The sequence below is a fragment of the Ctenopharyngodon idella genome, chromosome 5 (assembly GCF_019924925.1).
Source record: "Ctenopharyngodon idella isolate HZGC_01 chromosome 5, HZGC01, whole genome shotgun sequence".
NCBI classification, from domain to species: domain Eukaryota; kingdom Metazoa; phylum Chordata; class Actinopteri; order Cypriniformes; family Xenocyprididae; genus Ctenopharyngodon; species Ctenopharyngodon idella.
Genome location: NC_067224.1, coordinates 21659413 through 21685475, shown reverse-complemented (window position 1 = coordinate 21685475; position 26063 = coordinate 21659413). Strand labels below are relative to the sequence as shown.

At 36.2% G+C, this 26063-nt stretch overlaps 1 protein-coding gene across 1 annotated transcript in view; it reads left to right on the top strand.

The window, feature by feature from the left end:
* fras1 (Fraser extracellular matrix complex subunit 1) overlaps positions 1–26063 on the top strand; it is a 116801-nt gene that overhangs the window by 13879 nt on the left and 76859 nt on the right. Inside the window, exons 3-7 of the mRNA XM_051892685.1 lie at positions 20100–20207; positions 20715–20807; positions 21232–21391; positions 23352–23485; positions 23704–23787. Of these exons, the coding sequence (XP_051748645.1) occupies positions 20100–20207; positions 20715–20807; positions 21232–21391; positions 23352–23485; positions 23704–23787 (579 nt within the window). The remainder of the gene's footprint in view (positions 1–20099; positions 20208–20714; positions 20808–21231; positions 21392–23351; positions 23486–23703; positions 23788–26063) is intronic.

The following is a 26063-nucleotide window of genomic DNA, read 5'->3' as shown; positions in this document are numbered from 1 at the left end:
CTTTACCAGCCCATTTTTTTGTTTGTTTTGTTTGTTTGGTGATGAACAAGAGATGGCACTTTAAATGTGTGCAATACTAGGCTGATGCCTCTGGGCAGAGGAGGTGAAAGAGGTTGTAAGACTCAAACACAACAGTATCTTTTTACATCCTTAGCTTTTCTAGGGTCGGGTCTAGGTCAACACATTGTCTTGTACCAGTTTTTTTTTATTTCAATGAGGTGTTGTAACTTGAACAAGAAGTATATTGTTCTCCAAAAAAAGAAAGTGATAAACTCCCACATGGATCAGAGAGAGCAAAACAGTGAATCACAGTATGAAAAATGTGTAAACATCTAGCCCCCCATCACACACACATACATAGGTACAGTATATTTGTTATTTATATGGATTCTTTATTTGTACCTATTAGAATCACAATAAATGTTAAAGTTAAATATTCATTCTGATAGAGGAGCATATTTAAAATGACCTAAACTGTGACCTTGTGATTCGCATTGGCTTTTTAAAAAGGACACTGCAGCGTCTATGAATTGCCATGGCATATCAAATTCCATTCTTGCTACAAGTGCCATGTTCTTATCTTTCAAAGAACCAAAACAACAAAAGCACATCCTCCAAATTAGCCAAATGTGGTGGACCAGGGCACTTTTTGTTGCCTCCATTCAGATTATTTAAATAGGGATGTGAGTGCCAGAGATGGGGGTCCCAGGGGGCAGAAAGAGGGAAAGGCTTTTGTCACCGTAAACTTACTATGCGCCCCACAAAGAGATGGCAAGGCAGAGTTATGTGCGAAATCCTGCTACAGCGAGTCGACTGGTCACCATGAATGCGTCCATTGTTAGAAACCCCTCACTGTGTTCTAAAGGAGCTGACCTTGATCAAAACCTGTGCCTCCATCCTCACGATCCACCCTGCTTGTCTTCCAAGTATTTGTGCTTTCTTCCCTTTTGCCGAGGTTCAAAGAGTTAGGGCATTCTCAGATGTGATAGCCAGGCACGTATGCCAGAGACCCATTACTTGTGTCCTCAAAGTCTGTCAATAAAAGCCAAGTCTTGATCTCCAGGACTTACTGTAAGGAAAAACTTCAAGGTTTTGGTCTACCATTGGCTCTGTCCATATTTTTGACTTGGCTTTGAATTCATTAGTTGCAGTGAGAAGGCACCATGCTTTCTCTGAATGGCTCCCTGATGAATAGTGTTTCCAAGTGCTATTTCACTCAATTGCATGATGCTTGTCCTATATAGAGTCGAGCAGTTTGTCTTACTATGAAGATTGATTTTTAGCAATTGCACATGCTTCTCTTGCTCATTCCTCAAAACAATATATTCTGTTGTTCATCACAAAAGACACATCCTCAGTGTGACACAGGCTTTCACAATATTTGGATCTGGTAGAACTCCAAACATGCTACAAAATGCCATTTGTGGCTTTTTTACTTTAATATTTAGATAGCAACAGTAATATTTAAAGGGGTGGTTGATTATTATTTCACTTTTTTAACTTTAGTTAGTGTGTAATGTTGCTGTTAGAGCATAAACAACATGTGCAAAGTCACGATGCTCAAAGTTCAATGCAAAGGGAGATATTTTCTTTTATAGAAACCGTTTTTTAAGGACTACAACAAACGGCTGGTAGGGACTACAACAAGCTTCATCCCGAGTTAGTGACATCACTAACTCTAAAATTTACATAAACCCTGTTCCCGGGAATGCACAACAAAGGGTTGAGGCCATGTTATTGCAATACAGCATGTAACACAAATGCAATAGCATGTCATAAAAGCAAGATGACAACATAAGTTATAACCGTAATTAAACTAAACTATACCTGTTCTATCTTCATGCAGCATATTCTCTGGCTCTGTAGGATCTTACAACAGTTCCCACATGAGCGATTCAAAGATTATCATGACAGAATATGCTAATCATTGACTTTAAGATATTTAACTCCACATCAGCTGCATAAATTCATCAACTAACCATTCAGAAACGTCCTGTTGCATTCTACATGTTGTCACTTCTTCTTGAGTCTCTCCATCATTGTCCAACTCCAGTTTGAATATAAAAGGCTGAACAGTTTCTGACATTTTCAGTGAGTCTGCGTGAGGTAATCGGCGCTGCTAACACAAGCTCTTGAAACTCCGCCCTCTTCTTGGGAGCAGCAGCTCATTTGCATTTAAAGGGACACACACAAAAACGGAGTGTTTTTTCTCACCCTCAAAAAGTGACAAATTTTGCATGCTATAAAAAAAGATCTGTGGGGTATTTTGAGCTAAATCTTCACATACACACTCTGGGGACATCAGAGACTTATTTTACATCTTGTAAAAGTGACATTATACGACCCCTTTAATGCAAGTATTAGTGAAAACACATAAAGACTATAATTTTATCACAAAGTAATAAAGAGCAGTAGTATCATGCATCTTTTTATTTCATTTTATTTTTAAATATAATATATTTTTAGGGGGCTCAGGTGGTATTCCTGGTTGTCTTAGTGAGATAGAAAACTACTTGGGTTTAGATGGGACTCAATCTTTAAATACATATTTTTTTTCACAAGCTAGTGATCACCATGTATTTTCATTGAGTTCTGTGAGTTTTTGAAAGTTGCATTTAAAATCTACTTGGCTCAAGGGGTCACAAGTTTCAGTTTTTGGCACAACGCTTTTCGTTGTGAGACCCATTTCTCAAGTAGAATGCAGTTATGGTCACAGTCCTAAAACTCCCCAAATCATATACAAAAACGCCAGCAGGGTTTTTTTTTTTTTTCTAACTAGTGCTGTGCTTTGATGTGTTGCCAGTGGATTGCTGTGCTCTTTTGTGTGCCTTGTCTGGGTAAGATGCCTGGAGTTCTCTGGAGGGCAGCCACTTATCCTGTGTGTATCCAGGGACTTGCCCAACTTGCGACACATGCTTGGTATCAGCAGCGCTAGTGCTGACACTTGGTGCCACGCTTCACTGCATTTCTCTGGTAGTTGTTTTTCTTTTTCTTTTTCTTTTTTTCACTTGAACTCTTTGAAAAATGCACATAAAAACATGCCTGCTTGCTCGAGGTGGATAAAAGTTTTATTTGGTAAGAATACATTTGAAAAAACAAACACAGTAGCTTCTCCAATGGTTGCATTTTCCATTTCATTTTCTATTCTGGGCTATTTTCCCCAGAAATGGTTATTTTGTCCTCACAGGATGGAAACGCTGTTTTATTTGCAAATTATTTTGATGATATTGTGATTTTTACAACCCAAGCTCATTATGAAACATGCCTGTGATGACACTTTTGCAAAATTATGTTAAATTGTTTCTTGAGCATTTCACGACACTTTCACAGTGAAATGTCCAGTGAGTGACGTTAAAAGCGCATTCAGTTTTATTATTTCGAAACACATGAATGCGAATCTGTCAACGTTTGTTACTTTGATCGTTGTACGGATTGCGGATCACATTTGAAAATAACGTACTACCCATTGTTAACAAAAGCAAACATGTTTGCTGAAGCAACCATGCCATTTTAGCTTGCTCCTACAAGTTTGATTTCTTGTGACTTTTTATGGGACTCGTACTTGAACGTTTACTACGTCAGAAAAGCCATACATATGGAGGTGATTATGTTATGCAAATGTAAAAATGTATTCGTTTACAAATCAGGCTCTTGTGCAAGGAACCACATGAAAGTAAGTCTTTATTAATTGGTAATCTGTCCCTGTAACCATAATTTGTGGGAAAAGGAACAAAAGTTGTGCCACTACTAGTGTTCATTTCACCAGGAAACTAAAATGAATTGAATGCATAGATACGTTTTAGGAGATTTGCAAAAATGTAGATAGAGGCATGTTTTTCCAATGAGCCTATGTTGGCTTTTTCACAGCTTGATTGGAAATACAGCTTGTGAGAGACTATAGAAGCATGATGAATAGTCCTTTATTTCTGTTAATTGTTTCTACTTCTAATCTACTGTTAACCTTTCCCTCTTTTATTGAAAGATGAGATTCATAGCTGCTTTCAGTCTTTATCTTTGTGCCCAACAGCAGCTATAGTAACTGTTCAGAACTATTTGTAGAACATCAGGTCAGGGGGATACGTACTAGCATGTGTTACATTCAGTGTTGTCTCTCTCACAGGAAGCTGATAGACCTGCTTTGTGTGAATGTTTGCTTGTCAGACTGAGTAAGCACAGAAGCAAAGACATTTCCTGGAGCCTGTCAGTTACTTTTTTCACTTCCTGAGGTTCTCTACCCTTGGGTTTTTTCTGTTTCTATTCGTTTGGACCTCCTAGTTGTAAAAAGTGTACTTTTAGCTCTAGGGACTCAGTCGGAAGAAGTGAATCCATGGGAAGGTCAGATGTTCTCTATCTTGCAGCATGAATTACTGCACACACAAAGTAATTAAGGTGCACTTTGATAAACCATGCTTGGGGAGGTCAGCTCAGATGGGCTGCGTTTTGAAAGTACATCTATCCATAGGAACAAGTTCACGTCCTGGGAACAAGTGCCTTTGAAAACAGCCTCAACTCCTTGATAGAGCTGTTAGGAACAAGAGTGCCTGTCTTATGTTTTAATCTCGAACAAAGCTTCAAAGCTTCCCCTTGAGGCCTGACTAGATTGAAAAGTTTGGCATATTAAACCAAAAACCTCATTGTCAGCTTCCGTCCCTCACAATGTTTGTTTACCAGGCGTCAAACCTTGACTTGACCAAGGTGACCTGCAGATCATTTTCATAAAGAGTGTTAATCAGTGTTTATTGTGTGTTCTTACACCTGCAATTTTCAGTATTTGATGCAATTCAGGGTTTGATGTATGAAGATATTCAGCCTCAGCACTTCAGTGAATGAATAAACGGATTCCTAATTTTTGATTATTAATTATTTTTATGAGAATATCACACTTATTGCTAAATCCTTGGAAATCAAATTAGTCTTAGTGATGGTGTCACTGTTGTAGTTTATCATTGTCCAATTCTATCTCACGACCAATTTGTACGTACTTTACGAGGTGGCTAATTCATCCGAATTCGTACGACCTCACTTGTACGATTTCATACGATTTGTCTAAACCCCGGGTAGGTTTGGGGGCGGGGTTAGGAGTAGGTCAGTTGTACGAATTCATACGAATTTGGCAACTCATAAAATACATATGATTTTAGCAAAAAACGTAGAATTTGTACGAATTAGCCACCTCGTAAAATACTTACGGATTGCTGTGTGATCTGGTTGGATTGTCTCAGTCTCTTTTAATAAAATCATACACAAAATTGGAAAGCACTTCCCAAAAAAACATTTAGTGTTAGCAAACTATAATTGCAAGTTCTATCATTACCAACAGTTTAATGATTCAGTGTTTCCCGAAAATGAACATCCGCAAACAGCATCACAAAGCTATGTGGTTGGAGCTACCACTTTTGACCTGTGGTTGGAAGCTCAGTTTCTTGTTAGTATGACATGTGGACTTGTTTTACATGTTAATCAGACGTCTTATCCTGTTTAAATGGCTTTTCGTCTCTTCTGTTTCACATGTCGTAAAGGTTTGAAACAACATACGGGTGAGGGGGATCTTTCCCTTTAGGTTTATAGTGAGATGAAATTTCATGTCCCAGAGGGTTCGAGAAGATAGAGGTCGGGGTCGTTTGTATAGTCTCAAATATGAGAAATGATTTAAAGACAACCCAAGTTTGTATTGTTTGTGTGGGCTGTTGTTCCTTCAAGTTATGCACGTTTACTTATAGTTAAGCTATAATGTCTCCTGTATGGATTTTCACCTTCACCCACTGAGCTACACTGCGTGAGGGCATGGCTTGACATTTGCAAGAGAGAATTTGTATGGTATTGCTTAAATAGTTTGTTTGATATTAATGCTAGAAGTATGATAGTGAGTATTGCTCAGACTGGATGTTAGTGCACTGTAGCCTTTGGCTCAGCTCCACCAACACATTCCCATTATTTACATCTTTAGCATTGCTAATGCTCCTAGTTCCTATTCCCTTAAGTACCTGACTATCTCTGAGGTTTTCGCTCAGGGCAAAGTAGACAGGAACTTGTCTTTCAGTGTTACACCAGAACGACATCTACTCCAGCTCTATTTTCTCCTTGTTTTCTCACAGTTTTCTGCCCTGAAAAAAATGCTTTTAGCATATTTAAGATGAGTTTCTTTTTTTAAACTAATCTCTTTGTTGGGTTATTGATTATAACACCACATACACCCTAGAAGGATTTTTATATTTGATAAGTCCTAATGTATGCTGATATTTTGGTACATGCTCTTTTTATAGCACTTCCATGTACGCAATCTCTTATTTAGAAATGCTGTTTGAAGGAAGCATGCAGTATTACTGTTGCACTGGACCCTGAATGCAGCACAAGGCATCTGAGGCATATAAGTGTTAGCTGTTTTCTTTATGGAGTCACAAATAGCTGGCCGGCAGTATCATATTTGCCTTTCAAATATAGGCCAATCCATGGCGACCTCACTACAGTCATTAGTCTGCTGGCACCCGGCAATCAATGTGTGGAATGCTGTACATGTGCTGCTGTTATTCAAAGGGCACGAGTGTTTCTGGAATGCAGTATATACAGTATGCACATATAACAATAAAACATAGTCTAACTAAAAGTACTCTATTACTTATGTATGTAGCGTAGGAATGGGGATTTAGAAAGCATTCATATTAATGCTGTATTATTTTCACCCAATATACAGTTTCAACACAGTTAAAATAGAAGCATATTTCCTGCCATGGCGCCAGGGTCAGCTGTTTTTCTGATGCATTCAAAGCCAGTATGCTAAAATAATCTCCGGATAGTAATAGGAGTATCATAGGGTTTACTAAATTCGGATGGGACTGAATTAAATATAACAGAACACCTGCTTTAGCAATCTGGACGGTGTAGGTAAAGCATCATTCCTGCAAAATGCATGTGCTCAGCTTGTGCTTTATTGTCAATATTACCGAATGGAAATTGCTAATACATTAATATATGAGAGCTACATCTTTTTTCTTTTCTTTTTTCTTTTTGCTAGCTTGGATAGGGTGTTAGGCGGTATTGATTTTGGCCTGACCTTTTAAAGACTGGGAGGGGAGAGGACTGATTGAAATAGCTGCGTTCGGCTCAGACTGTGGAGACTCAAAGCCATCTTAGAAAACATCGTCTCAAATTGTTAAACCTACCCCTCAGACTTGTAAACTTTGAGAGCAACTGGGCAGCAAGCTATAAACCATTCAGGAGATACCTTAGTCAGTTCATTCTTACATTTCCAGACTGACATATTGATTGAAACCAAACACTTCTCTGTCCATGAGGCTCTGTTCCTGCAGGATAATGCACTGTAATGGGAAGGAAATAAGTGTGCCATTCAGTGCCAGTCAAGCACGTACTTGGGCCATCATTACCCATCTAAGATTTAGAGTGTGGGAAAACTTGCTTTACTTACCTGCTATTTTCCATTCTCAGGTTAAATTAAATTGCATATTATTATTATTATTATTCCCGAGAATTAATAGTTAATGTTAATTTTTAATGCTTGAGAATGTACAACTGATTTATCATATATACTAATTTTGTTCACTCGCTTTTAATTATGTTCTATAATATTTTTTTGCAGAAAGCAGTTTTAAAGATGGCACACATTGAAACTGGTGAATTGATGTTCTTGTAATGGTATTGAAAATAAAATATGGAATTAGTCGTTAAAGGATTAGTTCACTTTCAAATGAAAATTACCCCAAGCTTTACTCACCCTCAAGCCATCCTAGGTGTATCTGATTTTCTTCTTTCTGATGAACACAGTTGTAGATATTTTTATAAATATCCTGACGCATCTGAGTTTCATAATGGCAGTGAGCAGGGGTCACGAGTATGAGCTGAAGAAAGTGCTTCCATCCACATCCATCATAAATATTCTCCACATGGCTCTGGGGGGTTAATAAAAGCCTTCTGAAGTGAAGTGATGCGTTTGTGTTAAAAAAAAAAAAAAAAAAATCCATATTTAACAAGTTATGAAGTAAAATATCTTCCGTATTCAACGTACGAAGAAAGTGTAAAACTCTTGCAGTTCAAAAAGCTTACGCTACGTCCTACGCCTGCAACGCATCAGCTTATTTGAAGTTAACTAATCCTTTAAGGGTTAATGGCAACCCTGTTCCGTTTTCTTCATTTTACATTCCTTAATCCATCTGCCTATGAACATTGGGACAGATTTACGAGGGCTCACTCAAGAACAGCCTACGGAAATCTTTAATTGTAGTTGTGTACCTGAATTCTTCAGGACCTGAGTGCACAGCTGTTGCGTTACATGCACACATACTCCTGTCACTGCAAATGCATTTGCCCCATTAAGACTGCCATCCTTGTACAATCAGGTTGGTCTATGTTCAGCATCCACAAATGCCACGGAAAGTTAAAAGAAAAGGTTCCACAATCATTTTAAACCTCCAGGAAGAAGTATAGTGAGAGGAAAAAAACTGATTACTGTGGAATACTATAGCAGAAAAATCACCAGCTCTCTGAATACCTACTCAGTTATTTATGAAATTTGTTATACGCACGCTTTTCAGGGCAAATAGCAGTAATTCCAAGTGTACATGGAACTTCTGAGGCACAAGTTCAGGGGCCTTTTGTATAAATGTTTTATATGTACAAAGCGGCCTTCAAAAAAAATGTATTCTATTTCTTTTGCACATATTTTGAAGTATAAATAACACATTTTCTTGAAAATGTGCGTATCTTCACAAACATTTGACCATGCACACATTCACTGTTGTCAGTATTTTAGCTTGCCGTGGATAGAAATGAAATAATCGAATGCCTCTGTAATGTGCAGGTCATGATCAAAAAGCAATCACAATTATAAATGTGGTCAGCAAAATTCACTGGACTCTTGTTGCAACTAAAGCACTAAAGAATTAACTGAATGTTTACTTTTGTCAATAGATATCTCTTTAATTTCATCTGTGTACAGTTAATATGCAATGTGCAAACAGATTTGACCAACATGGCTCTAAGGCATGCTGGGCTATGATTCTTACAATTTATCAGAAGATAGTGTTGGTAACTGACTTCAAACTCAAGCTGTGCGTATCATCTTTTATTCATTGAACTCTCAAATTCCAGCTCCTCACATTCAGAAAGAGCGAGAGAGAAGAAATTGCTTGCCACATATGGTGATAGAACCAGGCCAATGGCATAATGAAGCTCAATGACAATGTTTGGACTCATTGATCGTTACAATACTGTGCGGTCCTACAAAGTTTTGCCTTGTAATACTGTAATACTGGATGCAGAACTGAATAGGATCACCCAAAAAGGGACTGGTGAGGATTTTTTTAAAATTTAATTTAGTTTCTTTTTTCGTTTCATTTCTCATTTTGTTTTTCGTTTAGTTTTTCATTTCTCGTTTCGTTTTTGTTTTGTTGTTGTTTTGCTTCGTTTCACTTTTTATTTTATTTTACTGTTTTTGATTTTGTTTTGTTTTGTTTTGTTTTGTTTTGTTTTGTTTTTTGTTTTGCTTTTGTTTTGTTTTTGAACAAACTCCATAAATGTGTTGCAGACTGACAGCCTGTAACATCTTTTTGTTACACAGATTCTGCTGTAGTATGCAAACTTTTATGCATGAGGGCTTAGCTTCTAGGAGCAATACTGATTAACAATCTATTCTTGTTAGTTTTCTCTGGAACAACCTGTATTTCAGCAGTGAAAAAGTGAATTGTACCAATGACCTGGAGTACCCTTTTTAATCCCAAACATATGCTTATAATCCTCTTAGTACAGGCCTTTTTTGTAAAATGTCTAGCTCCCCTTCCAGTCCTTCTATTGAATCTGAAGGGAGCAGTTGTCCTCCAAATTTGACATCCATCTGTCTCCAGCTCTCCAGCCCTCAGTGGGGTTTGGCTCAGCCGCAGACCTCTTGAGTGTCGCTCAAAAAGTTTTTTGTGATTGACTGCAGTTTTTTCCTCACAGTCAGCCTGCTTATGACCTGCTTGCTCTGATGGGCTCCTGCTGGCCTCTAAAGCTGTCAAAGCTTTGAGCAATTTGTAATCCATACATCCTCATTTCCACCCATGGCCCAGTCTGCCCCTCAGGTATACTGTTCCAATGATAATGCGTACAGGTTGCAGTATCAACATTATTATTTTCAACTTGAGTCTAGTTTGGCAAAGGTGAAAGTCTTAAATGTTATTATAGTGGCATTGATATACAAACAGCAAAAACATATAACAGACTTTTTTTTATATGTGGCTGCAGCTCTATAAAACATTGAAGGACAACAACTTGTTCCAGAAAATATTGATTAAGTACAAATATGAAATCTTTTGATTCACAAAAATGGCAGTATACCAGATGAGAAGTAAATCGATACCCACGCACAATGTTCCTCGACAGAGCACTGTTTACACAGACCATAGTCTAAGGCTGCATTTTAGTCAATAGTCTGGGGCAGCGGAGGTCCCCAACAGAGTGTTTACTAAGGGTTTTATTTTCATTTTAGAATTTTTATTTTAATATATAATACATAAACACCCCTAACTAATACAGAATATGCTGCGCACTGTCATAGCTTGCAAAACTTTTTATATATATATATATATATATATATATATATATATATATACATTTTAAGAGCTTTGTCAGGCATTTACTTTTAAAAATAGACTTTTTTTTTTCTTTAATTGAATCTGCCATTGGCATTTCTATTGCAATTGCACACCTCTGCAAATCCAACATTTGGAATGCTTTTTAAACAGCATGGATGAGTCTCCAACATGTCCTTTTTGTTTTTTAATGCAATTAGTTTTAGTTTATTCATCCAAAACAATTCAAACGTTTGGGGACAGTAAGTGACTGACAACATTTATAATGTTACAAAAGATTTCTATATCATATAAATTGATCAAAGAATCCTGAAAAAAAAAAATGTATCATGGCTTCTACAAAAATATTGAGCAGCACAACTGTTTTCAACAATGATAATAATAATAAGAAATGCTTCTTGAGCAGCAAATCAGCATATTAAAATGATTTCTGAAGGATCATGTGACACTGAAGACTGGAGTAATGATGCTGAAAATTCAGCTTTGCCTTTACAGGAATAAATTACATTTTAAAATATATAGTAAAATAGAAAACAGTTATTTAAAATGTTTGAAAAACATTTAAAAAATTTTACATACCACAAACTTTTGAATTGTGTATGTAGGCAAAAATTATATTTGTAACTAAATTTATATTTGCAAGCAAAATAATTGACCAAGATAAGAGTAAATGGACTCCCCTGTTGGTATAAATCTGTTTGATCAACCATCCAGCACATAAATGTTAACCATTAACACACTGCCTGCATTCTTCAGTGTCAGAAACAGCAAAGCGGTTCCTTTTTCATGGCATATCTCCCACATTGTTGGACTGATCCCACCCTAAGAACAGGTTTTCCACAAAGCCAGTTTTGTAAATAATTTACCATCCCTCTTTTAGTACCTGAGCTTTCCAGAGAGCATTTTGTTTACACAGGCAGAGTGCAGGTGAACAGATTTACCTGGCTAGAGTGCAGTGGTGTTGTTTTCCCGGTCGTCTTTCAAGGTTTTTAGCATTAATAATTCAATAGGTGTGTAGGGCAGAAGTGCTCATTAAGGTGAAGTGAACTTTGATTTTTGAGAAATGTCATTGTTGTACCCTGGATGACTGAAGTGGCACAGACTTTTTGTAGTTTGTATTAAGGTTGTACAAATAATGTGAAAATCATGTAGAAATCATCTGTTAATGTAAAGCATTTCTGACAGAATAAAGCCATATTGCACTTCATTAGTGACATAGATATAGTTAAAGGTAGGGTAGGTAATGACGGGTATGGAAATACATACATTGACAGGCAGGTAGGACATTGTATCTTTGCCCTCGGACGAACATTTTATGGTCCTACGCCTTCCACAGATGACATATATATACATATAAATACATTTAGACCACTTAACTTAGTGCTTGCTATCAGGATGTGAAGAGACTTGCAACCACCATAAGAAAAAATGTTTTTGAACCAAATCACCTACCCATGTTTTAATGTTTTCACCTTAAGTTTAAGCTCATCTTTTTCATCTTTTTTTCATTAAAAATAATGAGCTGTGAGACAGAAACGGTGAATTATTGAAAAATCTGTCTGCACTGGTCATGGTGTTTGACCACATCTAGAGGAGTTTATCTCAAAATGTTTAATCGTGTTCCTTTTCCTTAATTTCCTCTGCACTTTCATTACATCATTGTCTTTTTATCTTCTAACATATACCAAACCCCTTGTGCATGTTTGAACTGCTTTAACTCAAACATATCTTATTATGTCAGTGCAATTCTTTTTCCTCAAGATGCACACCAGTAATACATTTTTCAAAGGCACATTTATAAAAAGCTACTTAAATGCCCTAATTGAACTAAGGCCTAATCGTGGCTTAATCCAAGCCTTTTCTGTGAAACCCGGGCCTTAGTGTCTCCACTTGAATCCTAATACACACCAAATATTTCAATGGCTCCATTAGTCAGCTTCCCTCTAGTAAAACTGAAATCTGCTTTCTGCAATAATGTATCGTATTATTTGAATGCAATCAACTAAAATGTCCATGAGACATCTGGCTCTGTAAATTTAAATACAGTCTTTTAAAAGTGTTGAGTTAAATTCTGAATGGCTTTTGAAATTTTCTCTTAGTTCCAAGAATCTTACAGCCAAATGTATCCATTTTTTTCTGAAAAGAATGACACTAATGATGAAATGTTGTCATTTAATGACAGTAATGCTTGTTATTTTCCTGCATCTACATATCAGGGCTGTTATCAGTGATGATTATTGTGCTCAAAAGTTTTCCAAGTCATTTACTATCGGAAATTTCCGAATGCAGTTATAGATGTGAGCGGGAATGGAGCAGCACAACATAAAGGCGAAGCTATCATTTATTGGTTTCTTTTTATGTTGGAGCTAAACTACGTACATGTCTTGACAGCCTTCGTTTTATAGTCATAATTTCTGTGTTTACAAGGGAGACCAGAAGATTTTAAACTGCACATGGAAAATTTTATTCACATCGGGTAGTGGAGATGAGGGAAGATTCATGTTCAGCTTTCCATATGAGATACACCTCTTTTCATTGCAGTAATTATCACATTTGCTTTTGAATGGACGAACAGTACAGACTTATTAAAAATAACAATGTGAGAAAAAAATTCACTCTGGGGCATTTAAAATTAGTTTTAATTTAAAAAGCAAGCATAATTAGAACATGCTATATAGTTGTATAACATCTTCCCTCAATGTTTTTAAGATGTTTCATCCTGTTTTAATTTCCCTAAACAAGATGTGACCATTTGAGCATATTTGTGCAGTGACAAATAGATACAGACATCCTTTTTTTGGCAACCTTTTAGTCTCACCGCTTACCTTGCAAGAAATTTGCATATAATAATGCTTGGCTGGCATAAGAAAGAAGTTGTGTAGAAGGCAACTGAAGTGCAGAAACAGAATACATTTGAATGTATTCAAGCCCAGATTTATGCAAAGGAACAGCAGACATAGCGCTGTGTCTTTAGCATGCCATCCTTTCCTGAAACATGGTGCCAGATGTCCTTCATGCATTTTGCATCATGTTGTTAGTAAAGAGAGGGTCACCCAGGGCTCTTTTTCACATATGCCCACTCTGCCCAGGAATGTCAGAGACGAGGTTTTGTAACAGAACACTAATGAATCTATGTTTATTTTTACTGGACTTGTGAACAACTTGCTGGGATTTTTGATCATGGTGATCCTTGATTTTTTGTTTTATGAGCACCATATTTCATGAGAGGAATTTATTTATTTATTTATTTCACAACAATAAAATAGGCAGCAAGCTGGACGTTATAAACTATCATTCAAAAGTTTGTGGTTAGGTTTCTTTTTCTGAAAAGCCACATTAAATTGATCAAAGGTGAAGACATTTATAATGTTAAAGGTTTCTATTGCAAATAAAATCTGTTCTTTTGAACTTTCTGTTCTTCAAAACGGTATCACAGTTTTCACAAAAATATTAAGCAGCAGTTTTCAAAACTGATAAGAAATGTTTCTTATGCACCAAATCAGCATATTAGAATGATTTCTGAAGGATTATGTGACACTGAAGAAGACTGGAGTAATGCTAATTATTTTAAATTGTAATAATATTTCACAATATTACTGTTTTTACTGTATTTCTTATTAAATAAACGGCACTTTGGCAGCTTTGAATGGTAGCATACATCTGCAATGAAAACAATGCAAAACATTGCAACACATTTTTTGCTGATGTTTTCAAGAGAGTAATTCGACAAAACCTCATCTACAGTTTGTTATCCAGCTAGATTATCTTGGTGGTGACAAATCAGAAGAATGTGCAGCAACAATGTGGAATACATCACAGAAAACCAAACGTTTAAGTTTGCAAGGCATAAAAAATAATGTACAGGAATGCTTATTTTGGAACAATTACAACATTTTACAGTTTCTCTAGCTGCTTTGTCATCCTTCATGACTAATATCCTCCATGTAATTGATGTAGGATGTGCTTACTTATCTTAAGATCTCTCATACTGTAGGTTAAGTTTCACTGGTTGTAACTATGGCCGTCAGCCACTGCTTTAGTGGACTCAATTGGCTGGGGACACGATTTAGCACATTCTCTAATTGAATTAGTCTTTGCAATGGTTCGGTTCTGGCTGATCTCTCACTGCCTAAATCAAGGCCAGCTCAATTTGGACTCAATTACCTTCTGCTTGCTTGGCTACTAGCATATAGAACTGAAATAGGAACATTTACACATGACCTTGAGGGTTTTAAGCTTTTAATGTGATGTTTTCACCCAGATAATTTTTAAACTCCATTTAAATAGCCACTGCTGTTATTACTTTCTTTGAGTAGAAAGTCACATGATACTTTAGAATGACACAGAAACAGAAGATAAATTGTTTTCTTCGCTATAGACAGTCTCGAATCATCTAGTGCGCACAAGAGACCATTTGTCTGTGGCTAATGGTGTGTATCTGAATTGCACCTGAGTGGTCCACCAAATATGTCTCATTACTTCCTCAGCTGATTTATCAAATATGTTCTGTCACACAAACTCTTGTGTGCCCTGGAGATTGTGCAGGTACACCTTAACCACAGTATGCTTAGCTTAGCTTAAACATGTCTGTTGGACCAGATCCAGACCTATCTTTAGCTTCACCAACAAGTGTCCTTATTTGTCGATTCTTCTCGTACGTTGTTCGAAGCGGAGCCGGGGTTTATTCAAGCTTACGTTGTGTTTTAGACAACCCAATACATCAACCAAATAGCTTTTTGACAGGGATACCCATTCTCTGATGTGTACGTGCCTGCAAAACCACCTTTAGAAAAACCTCAACTTTAGTGTTTATAAGGTTTTAAATTTAAGACAAAGTATTATCTGAATGTAAAACTTGGAAAATGTTCATTGTAACTGCACTGACTGAACTACTGCACTGAACTTGCTCTGCTAGGACTTACTATACATCGACCAGCAAAAACCTTTTCATTGCAAATATAGCTCAGAAAAGTCAATCCTGAAATGTTTTTTTTAAATGGTTTGATGTTTTGTAATATAATGCAATTAAATTCAGGCATTTTTAAGTGTCAGTCTTGGAAAATTTTGTTATAATGAGTTGAAAATTGTAAAAAAAAAAAAAAAAAAAAAAAAACTAACGTATGTCATCACATTAGTGCTTTGAGTTTGAGGCGCACTACAAATAAAATGTATTATTATTATTACATTCCAGAAAAAAAGCGTGTTTAGGAATTTATAGCTCTCATGGCGTTACATTGCTGCAACGTATATAGTTTCCAGTTATTATTGCAAATTAAAAACAAAACTGAAATGTCAGAGCTTTTCCCTCACAACTAGCTTCAATATTTAATTTCATTAGACAGTCATAGGCTGTTGTCATTTCATTTGTATTACTGTTGTGCTTGGAGCACACATTTCTGTGGCCTAAATTGTTCAGTTGACAAAAAAGTCATTATCTCAATTGTGTTGCTTGCTTAAAATGCTCTTAAAATCTGCTGGAGAAACAACAATCTCTCTGTCATTACCGAAATAAATATTTTCAAAACTTCAGGGCCTTGCTTACTCATGTAACCCATTATGCAATAGGAACATAATCTCAGTGAACAAGAAGCAGAAGTTTTGATTCTTAGTTCCACCTCAGGTGCAGACTGTTGATTCAGACTAGCTCAGACTAATTAAAGTTTATTTTGTTTTGATCGGTTTGATAAGATGTCAGGAAATAGCTGGAGTTTTATGAGTAATGTCCCACAGAGAGTTTTATCAAATTATAATTAAATTAGCAATGATAATCATAATTCTTAAGCGGTTCTTTTATAGCTGATCAAAAACACACTTTGTTAACACAATTTCTATCAAATACACTCGATATTAAGGCTCTTGGTTAAAGTTAAACCAAAAATTAAAAATTCTGTCTTTAAATTGAAGCTTGACAGCCTCAGTCCTCATTTACTTTTCTTCCATAGAAAGGAGTTACCATAATATTCTTCAAAAAGTAACTTTTGTGTTTCACAGAACAAAGAATGTTGTGTGCATGGAACAATATATATTTTCATTTTTGGATGAACTATCCCTTTAACAATTTAAAGTATATTCAATGTTTATTTTCCCCATGACATGGCTAAATTGGTCCATATTGGTGCAATGTTACATTTTCACGGTTTTAGCTGAATGTGCTGCATGCCACACATCACATGAGATGTGTTTTTAGAACGCTAACAACTGAGATTCCATCACCACTCTGGGCCTCTGGATACCATGGACAGTTTGCTGAGATATTGACTGTCCTCAGATCTCTCCGAGCTGGCCATTCAAAGCCATGCTGGGGCCATTCCCCATTAAGACATCTGTGCGGAGTGTCACTTCAGAGGCTAGGTGCTGTGCTGAAATGTGCAACCCATCAACACTTGCTCAAAATGTCAGTTTGACAAGATGGCTCCTCAGGATAGCTGTCACTGTGTGTGATTTATAATGCAACTGTACAGAATTTATGATCAGTAAGAGCAAATCAAAGTTTTGTGTATATACTGTCACGTGTATGTTCTGTTTTGGTTTCATTTTCAGTCATTGCTATTTTCCGTTTTGCCTGAGTTCCTGGTCATTGTTAGGCTGTGTTACACTGCAAGTCTTTATGCACAGATCTGATCTTTTGATTATATCAGATTTTTTCCCCCCGCCTGTTTACATTCACTTTAGACATGACTGGTATCCAATGTTTGTGTTTACATTATCCCCAACCAAAGTGATTCTGATGGTGATCGCTATATCATGTGACATTGTTGACCCTCGGGTTTTGAATGGCTGTACTAAAATTATTTTATAATTCACGTCAAGTGGCCATGATTATTTGCCAGCATGGTTAAGTTAAAAGCTGTCATGGATGTTTGCAGCACAAAATCTGACTGAGCTGATATAGATTAAAAAATAATGGTAATTTATTGTTATGGTAATGGTAGTTTATTTTAGTAGCGCGGTAAGATTTCATTTATTTGAATGAATTAATGAGAGAGAGAGAGAGAGAGAGAGAGAGAGAGAGAGAAAGAGATTGTGAATGTGAATTGCTTGTGAAATTGCTGAGAAATAGCCTATAATGTAGCTTTCAGTAGTGAAGCTGTTTTATTTTAAAAATTCACAGGACAGAGATTGAAACAGTTTTTATGCTCCTGAATGTTTCTGTGTGTGTGCTATTTCTTAACTATAAAGTTTCCACATCAGTAAAAAAAAAAGTTCCAAAGGGGAATCGGATATATGTGTTTAGACATAGGTCAGATGTCCGGATATCGGATGTGTATCTGATTTAAAACCACATTTTAAAGTGGCTCAGAACAGATGCGGAAAAATTGGATCTTGTGCGGATTTTTCGATCAGAATTCCGATCTGTGTCAGATTTGAGTAAAAAATGTATTAATTTTTTTTTTTGCCAGGGTAAATGCAGCCTTAGTTTCCCTGGTTGTTAAAGGGGTGGTTGATTATGATTTCAGTTTTTTTAACTTTAGTTAGTGTGTAATGTTGCTGTTAGAGCACAAACAACATCTGCAAAGTTAGGACGATGCTCAAGGTTTAAAGCAAAGGGAGATATTTTCTTTTAAAGAATTCTCTGTTTAAGGACTACAACAAAATGGCTGGTAGGGACTACAACAAGCTTCTTCCCGGGTTAGTGACATCACTAACCCTAAAATTTACATAATCCCCGCCCCTGAGAACACACAACAAAGGGGGTGAGGCCATGTTATTGCAATACAGTACGTAACACAAATGCAATAGCATGTCATAAAAGCAAGATGACAACATAAGTTATAACTGTAATTAAACTAAAATATATCTGTTTTATCTTCATGCAGCATATTCTCTGGCTCTGTAGGATCTTACAGCAGTTCCCACACAAGTGATTTATAGATTATCATGACAGAATATGCTAATCATTGACTTTAAGATAGTTAACTCCACATCAGCTACATAAATTTATCAACTAACCATTCAGAAACGTCCTGAGTCTCTCCATCATTGTCCAACTTCAGTTTAAATATAAAAGGCTGGACAGTTTCTGACATTTTCAGTGAGTCTGCGTGAGGTAATCGGCGCTGCTAACACAAGCTCTTGAAACTCCGCCCTCTTCTTGGGAGCAGCAGCTCATTTGCATTTAAAGAGACACACAAAAACGGAGCGTTTTTGCTCACCCTCAAAAAGTGACAAATTTTGCATGCTATAAAAAATGATCTGTGGGGTATTTTGAGCTAAAACTTCACTTACACACTCTGGGGACATCAGAGACTTATTTTACATCTTGTAAAAATAGCGTTATATGACCCCTTTAATTAGTTCTTTCACCTGTTCATACTTCCTTTTGATTATTCTCCCTGTGTATTTAAACCCTTAGTTTTTTTTAGATATCATGATTAATTTATTATAGAATACCATTACCTTAAGTTATCCAACAAAACTGTGAACATGTAACTTTATTTACACTTTGTCATTTGAACAACCAGTGAGTAAATAAACTACATTACAGAAAAGATTCTCGGTTCAGTTTGAATTGAGCACAACTGAAAATTGACTCATGATTCAGAAAGGGATTCCATTGTAAACTCCTCTGAACGATTGATTAACTGAATGAATCTGATTCAAACAACTTATGAGTGAATGTGTAGTTGTGGTGGGAAATCTTTTGACTGATTTATTAAAAATAACTTGTTCATAAGTAATTTGTGTGAGTAAACTGATCATTGCTCACACTGTGTTTGTTGTATGTAGGAAAAACTGATGTGCACTCCAGTTAGGTTACATCTAATGAAACCACTTATAAATGCATGCAGATATTTCCTAACTGTCACCAGTGGTCTTACTTTATTTTATAAATGGTTATTATTGTTGCTTTTGGTGTCAAGTTAGCATCTTGAATATAAGACTACTTTAATGTTTCATTCACCCTCACCTTTCTTGAAGTTTTTTGAAAAAAAAGAAAAAAGAAAACATGTTTGAGGACCAGTCCGAACTCCAGCATGGTTCTCTTGGATTAGCTCAGGGAAAAGGCTACATTGACATAAAGGAGGCTCCTCTGTTTTACCTATCTGTTCATCTGATACCCTTTTAAAACAGTAAGTCCCTCAGGCAAGACTGTTAATACATCTTAAAATACCAAAGCAACATCTTTTAGTCTTGTCTGTTGATGCTTTAACTTTTATTGTAGGGAATGGGGATGTCTGGGGTTAAATGCAAGATAGCTTTACTATTTCTAATGGCCTTGTTTGAATGGTTTCAGTTAGGACTTTCTAACAAATCTAACAAAAATATTCTGAAGCTGTTTTGAAAATTGATGGGAATTGATTGGGAATGTTTAGTGGGTAGGGAGAGTGTTCTTGGTATCATTATTAGAGCTTGAACTCTGATCTCTTTGACTTTTTTATGTTTTCATCTCCAGCTGTAACACTGTCAAGGCTTTACTTTTTAGTGTTGTGTCATTCCCAATGCAAGCTCCATAAACTGAGAGTTGACGACATTTGGTGTGCATGGATTTATGTCTTTGCACCTTTTTTCCTGTTATAGAACAATACATCATGGAAACCTGACACCTGTCAAGACTGCATCTGCTATAATGATATTGTCATCTGCAAACCCACTCGCTGCCGAAATCCCCAATGCGACTTTCAGAGGGTAAGAATAAAGTAATTTCTCATAGGCCATTAAAAAATGGCAATAATAGTACCTGGGTAGATGAATGCATTGTTAGCTAGGAATGAAAGTGGCCAATTAAACATTAATGCTTTTGGTGCAGTTAAAAGCAGCCAATACTAACAACCCTGTTATAAATGGTTCGAACGATGAGGGTTCTACCAAGAACTATTTATAAGAGAATTCAATGTAACCTGGTACTCAAAGGATTTTCACAACTGTTAGTACTGGTCCTCGAATTGAATGAACTAAGTGATGTTGCTGCTAGTTAAATCAGTATGCTAGTTTATGAGTTACTCATTGAATTATTCACAACTTACAATATAACAAAACCTAAAATAACACTGTTTGCAAAGGCCAATAATTTTGATACCTTATTATGTCTCATTGCTCCTGATAAAAGTTTCTCTGAAGTGTATTTTCATTCTTGAAAGCTATCTCTGGGATGCTAATGCATCTCTTGAAATGTTTCTCTGGATGTTTTCCAAGGGTGAACGCTTGAGAATCCCACCCAACAAGTGCTGTCCAGAATGTTTTGCACAGTTGCCCGGCATCTGTCACCATGAAGAAATGGTTTATGGGGTAAGTGACACTTCTTATGACACAACTCCAATGAAAGATGCTGTAAGCCTCATCCTGTCCCTTAGCCAATCTCGTGGAGCACCCGGCTCCTTGATTGCTTCGTTTTGTGCACAAAAGCGTTCTTGTTTGCGTTCCACTCTTCCCTGACAGAGCAAGCTTCTTTTTTTTGTCCCAGTCACCCCAGCTAAAGAGCCACTTGGTGCTCTGTTTAAGATTCAAGCAGTGTAACTTCCAAGTCAAGTAGCATCTACTTTGGGGAACAAGCTGTGTTGGCAGTGGGGCTCAAAACAATAAGTGATATTTGGCATATTTGCACAAATTTACAGTTAACAGTTTGTCTATTTTATGTTTTTATGAATTTATATCAACATGTCTCTTCAACCATGTCCTGATCCACCGCTCTCTCTCTTACCCACTCTCTCAGCATGACAGTCAATGGAGTAATTCCAAGTGTTCGGTGTGCACATGTTCTCATGGGAAGGTGACCTGTGGGCCACGTGATTGCCCTCCTCTTAGTTGTGGGAAAGACCAGAGTCCTTTCATCCCAGATGGAGACTGCTGTCCTGTATGTGCTCATAATGGAGGTACAGTAAGCTGCCACTTTTTTTTTAATGGGATGCTATGTTGCTTGAGAAAGTGACTGCTTTTCTCTCCCAATGTTTCTAGTTTCAGTCAGTCAGTTCATTCACATTATGAAAAAAAAAATGGTGCTATTGTATTTAAGAAATTACTTTCCTGTAGAACTCATGACATCACATATCTTTACCATTACCATTTTACTATTTATTAAATAAAACTGAATATTTTCTTTTTTGTTTTCTTTTATTTAATTTTTATAGTTAATTTTAATTTTATTTTAGTGTCTCTAGGCCAAATACACAAGATAGGCTTATTTATATCTATATTTATTTAATTGTTTATTTATTTATTTATATCTGCTCATTGATAAATGTATGTAAAAGTCAGTAAGAATCAAGTCTCTGTCTTACATTTTTTCTTTTTTGATAATCTGTATCACTCAAATGTATGTCACAATACGATACAAACTGATCTGGTGTTACTTCTGTTACATTGCAACTTTAAAGATGATGTGTGTAGTAGGGCTGGGTATTGACACAAATTCCAAAATTCAATTCGATTTCGATTAAATTTGATTAGGTTCAATATCGATTATTCTGGATATATATAAGGAGGAACAGTAGCTACATGCCAAATTTTCTCAAGGAAAAAAATCTCTCAACTAATGCTGTAAACTATACAGGGGAATCAGTTCTACATTACTATAATATTGAAGGTTAAAATTAACTGATTTGTATACAAACACTTAAATTAGTGGAAGTTATCCTTAAATCAGTAAAAGTTTTTATAATAATAAAGTTAAAATACTAACTTTACAATTATGTAATTATATTTCTACTCCAATTCGTTTTTTGAAATACATTATTTAAATGGTGGCTGTTATAAAAACTTGACGGATTTATTCAAACATGCATTAAATATTGAAGAACATTAGAAATTATAACGAATGTGTAATATGATGCATATATTTAGCAAAATGCTATTCTCTAGAGTTCAGTTTTATAGCTGACTAACGAGTTATGGTCACTGAATATGGTTTTTCTGAGGTAAATGTGATGTTACGTGACATTGTTTACAAGCTGTTTTATTGACGTCTTTCGCGTTTGAATCACTGATTGAGCTATTCCATGAGACAGGATACGGATTTCCGTAAGTTGTACTGTATCTTTCAACATACCTTTGGGTGTTCATTCATGTTTATTTCGCGCTGTAACTGGTATTAAAGCGGAGGAAATGATCAGTTCACGCGCGCTTCGTGTTGCCGCCTCTCTTGATCTGAGGCTACAGCCATCTGTCACGCCACATTAAACAGCGCCAAAACGGTTATTTTTTGAATTTCGTAATAAAATGGACAGAATTTGAAATCTGAGACTTTGTTTCATATCAAAAGTAACAAAGCACAAAGCTTATTGCCATTTATTGGATGGGAAGAGCACTACCTGTTCTGTTCATTCATCTACTGAAAACAGACTAGACTAATCGATTCTTGGGATTTAAGAATCGATATCGGTTCGTAAAAATGAGAATCGATTAAAATTAAGAAATCTATATTTTTTACCCAGCCCTAGTGTGTAGTGGTCTTAAATGCATTTGTGATCTATTTGAGTGGATATAACAGCATTGACTCAACCAATGACTGACTTGTTTTATTGTTTAAAACATGTTTGAAAACAGCCATTATTTTTTTATTTCTGTTTGGTGTCACTAGTGGCACAGAAATTGCATACTTCAGTTTTTACATGTGAGTCGTGACTTGTGAAGTTATTAGCAATCATCTGTTTGCCTCAGATCCTGTTTTCTTTGTTGAATGTTTTGCTGATTGCTTTTAAAAGGCTTTCTTTTCTTAGCTACTGTATATGGGTCCTAAGGGGGTTTATTCTGCTGTCTTAGACCAATGTTGTGTTTTTTCCTTCAGAGATTCTAGTATAATTTTGCAGTTATTAAAATCTCTCTCCTACTCCATAGCTTCATGCTCCTGGGAAGGCCGTGAGTACAGAGATGGGATGGAATGGGCTTCTAGCCCCTGTACAAAGTGTAGATGCAGAAATGGCCACACTGAATGCCTGGTTGCAGAGTGTCAGCCTGTTACATGCAAAGCGGTCAGTAACAACCCTGAACTGTCAGTTGTGCTTTGTGTTTCGATCTGTGAATAATCAAGACAAAACACAGCGCTGCATGTCTAGATGTGTAAACTACTGTTATCTTCTACTTTATCTCTAAAACTAGTTTAATTAACCCTGTTCAAATGTTATCATGTACTGAAAGAGTTGTTCTAGCTATTAAAAACAGCATGTTGATGTACTTGTTTAATATGCAGAATGAGAACCTGGTGGTCCAGCCAGGACAGTGCTGTCCTCAATGTGAGCCAAATCCCTGCATTGAGGCCGGGATTGAATACAAGGTAAGCCGGAAAACAGATTAGAGAAAGGTAAAATATACACAGAGATTTGAGGACAGAGATAGATTGAGAGTGACAGATGTGATAATGCATGTCTGTATTATGGAAGACATTTTGAGGGAGGGGATGGTAAGTGTGGGTTAAAGTGTGTTCATCATTCTTATTGTGGCAGATGGGTTGCAGGTAGAGCCGTGTCTGAGTCTGGTGTGTGTGATGTGCCTGTTTCACTCATTCATCCACATTTCTCACTTTACCTTATGTTATCTTTTGTTTCTACCTTCATTGTTCACACATAATACACATTATTCCCTCAAATAACTTTTCATCTGCTAGCTCTCTTTAAATATGCACTTTTAGTCTGCTGTATTACAGTTTTTTACAGACGCTAGGAGACATTTCTCAATACTTAGGTCACTTTTGCAAAACTCTTCACACAGTGAGCACAACAGAAGTCTATGTCTATGTCTATTGAGAGATGTAGTCAATGACTACATCTCTCAAATTTCATGAATTCTTTTCTCACTCAGACACAACAACTGCCAAAACTCTTTGTACGTACAGGCCAATTTGCACATGCTTACATACTGTTTTCAAAACTTAAACTTAAGTTCAAAACAATAACATAATACAAAACTGAATAAGACAGAAATTTGCTACATTTCTACAGTAATATAGTTATGAAATATATTCTGAATCTAAAAAATCAAATACTATCAAAACAATTAGATGAAACTGAACACCTACACAAGCATTAGTCTTTCAATTTCATTACTATCAATTCAAAAGGGGAAACTTAGGAATAATTTTGTTCTGTAATGTAAACATGGACCATGTAACATAAACTGCAGTGAATTATAAGCAGTAGAGAGTGTCATTCTTGTTTTGTAAAGAAATTTTAAACATTGTATAATGCTAACTGATGTTAGTGTTTTTAGGTCGATGTTTTATGAGTGACAAAGTGTGTTTGCTCAGTGAAAACCTTTGCTAGTGTTCTGGAAGAATGAGTTGATTTGAGACATGTATGAAGTGTTTTGTTAGATTTGGTGCATTTTGAATGTGAAGTTAACCTCTGTGCCAAGATGAAAGTTGGTTAGGAGAACTGTGTGAAGAGTTTTGAAAAAGTGACCTAAGTATTGAGAAGTGTGTCCTAGCGATTGTAAAAAACTGTAACATAATAAAACTGTAAAAAAAAATATATATATATATATATGTGAATAAACAAAAATAGTAATCATTAGCAGTAAAAATAAAGTAAAATAATAGCACAATTAAAAGTTAATCAAGTTTATATTCATACAGAACTTATATAAATTTATATTAATTAACTGTGTATTTAAGATAGATAAATTAAAGGGGACCTATTATGCAAAATTCACTTTTACATGGTGTTTGAACATAAATGTGTGTCGGCAGTGTGTGTACACAATCACTCTATAATGATAAAAATCCACCAGCTCCTTTTTTTTTTTTTAATTCCCATAAAACATCAGCGGTCTCATAGAACAAGCCGTTTTCATTTTCTGTACAAAATGTGATGTCACTTTGTACAGGCCCCGCCCACGGCGACTATTGACGGACACTGCCATATTAGCATAGACCCCGCCCTGAGCGAGTTGTACACAGTCTGCCATTATCTCGTTGCGGGAGCAGCTGTAGCGTCAAGAATGTCTCATAAGCGATTGAGGTGTTTTGTTATTTGATATAAGAGTCCTAACAGTCTTCATTTACTCCTGACATCTGAGCCACTGAAGACGCAGTGGATGAGTTTTTTTTTTTAAGGGAATGCGCCACAGAACTAATATACACATGCGATTTCTGTATCTGTTGTTTATGTTCACAGACATAACCGACTGTGTTTGTGTGTTTTCGACAACCTTGTGTGTATTTGACAGTTTAAACACAGTAAGACATGAAAGAGAAGTTAGTTTAATACTCACGAGACGTGCTGTCTGACAGCCGGCTTTCTGTGTGTGTGCTTTAGATGTGTACGCTCAGAAAACGATAAATGAGAAGTTTAAACTGATATAGCTTTACAACGCATGCAGATAATAAACTTTCATGATGAAAAAGGACTGCAATGTTCGTGATCGTGATCGCAATATGGATAATAATCACAACCAAGCAGATGTGAGCTATTAGCGTGGAAAGGGGGCGGGGAGCAGCAGCTCATTTGCATTTAAAGACACATGCACGAAAACAGCATGTTTCTGTATGCACTCAAAAATGGGTATTTACAACATGGTATAATAAATGATCTGTGAGGTATTTAGAGCTGAAAC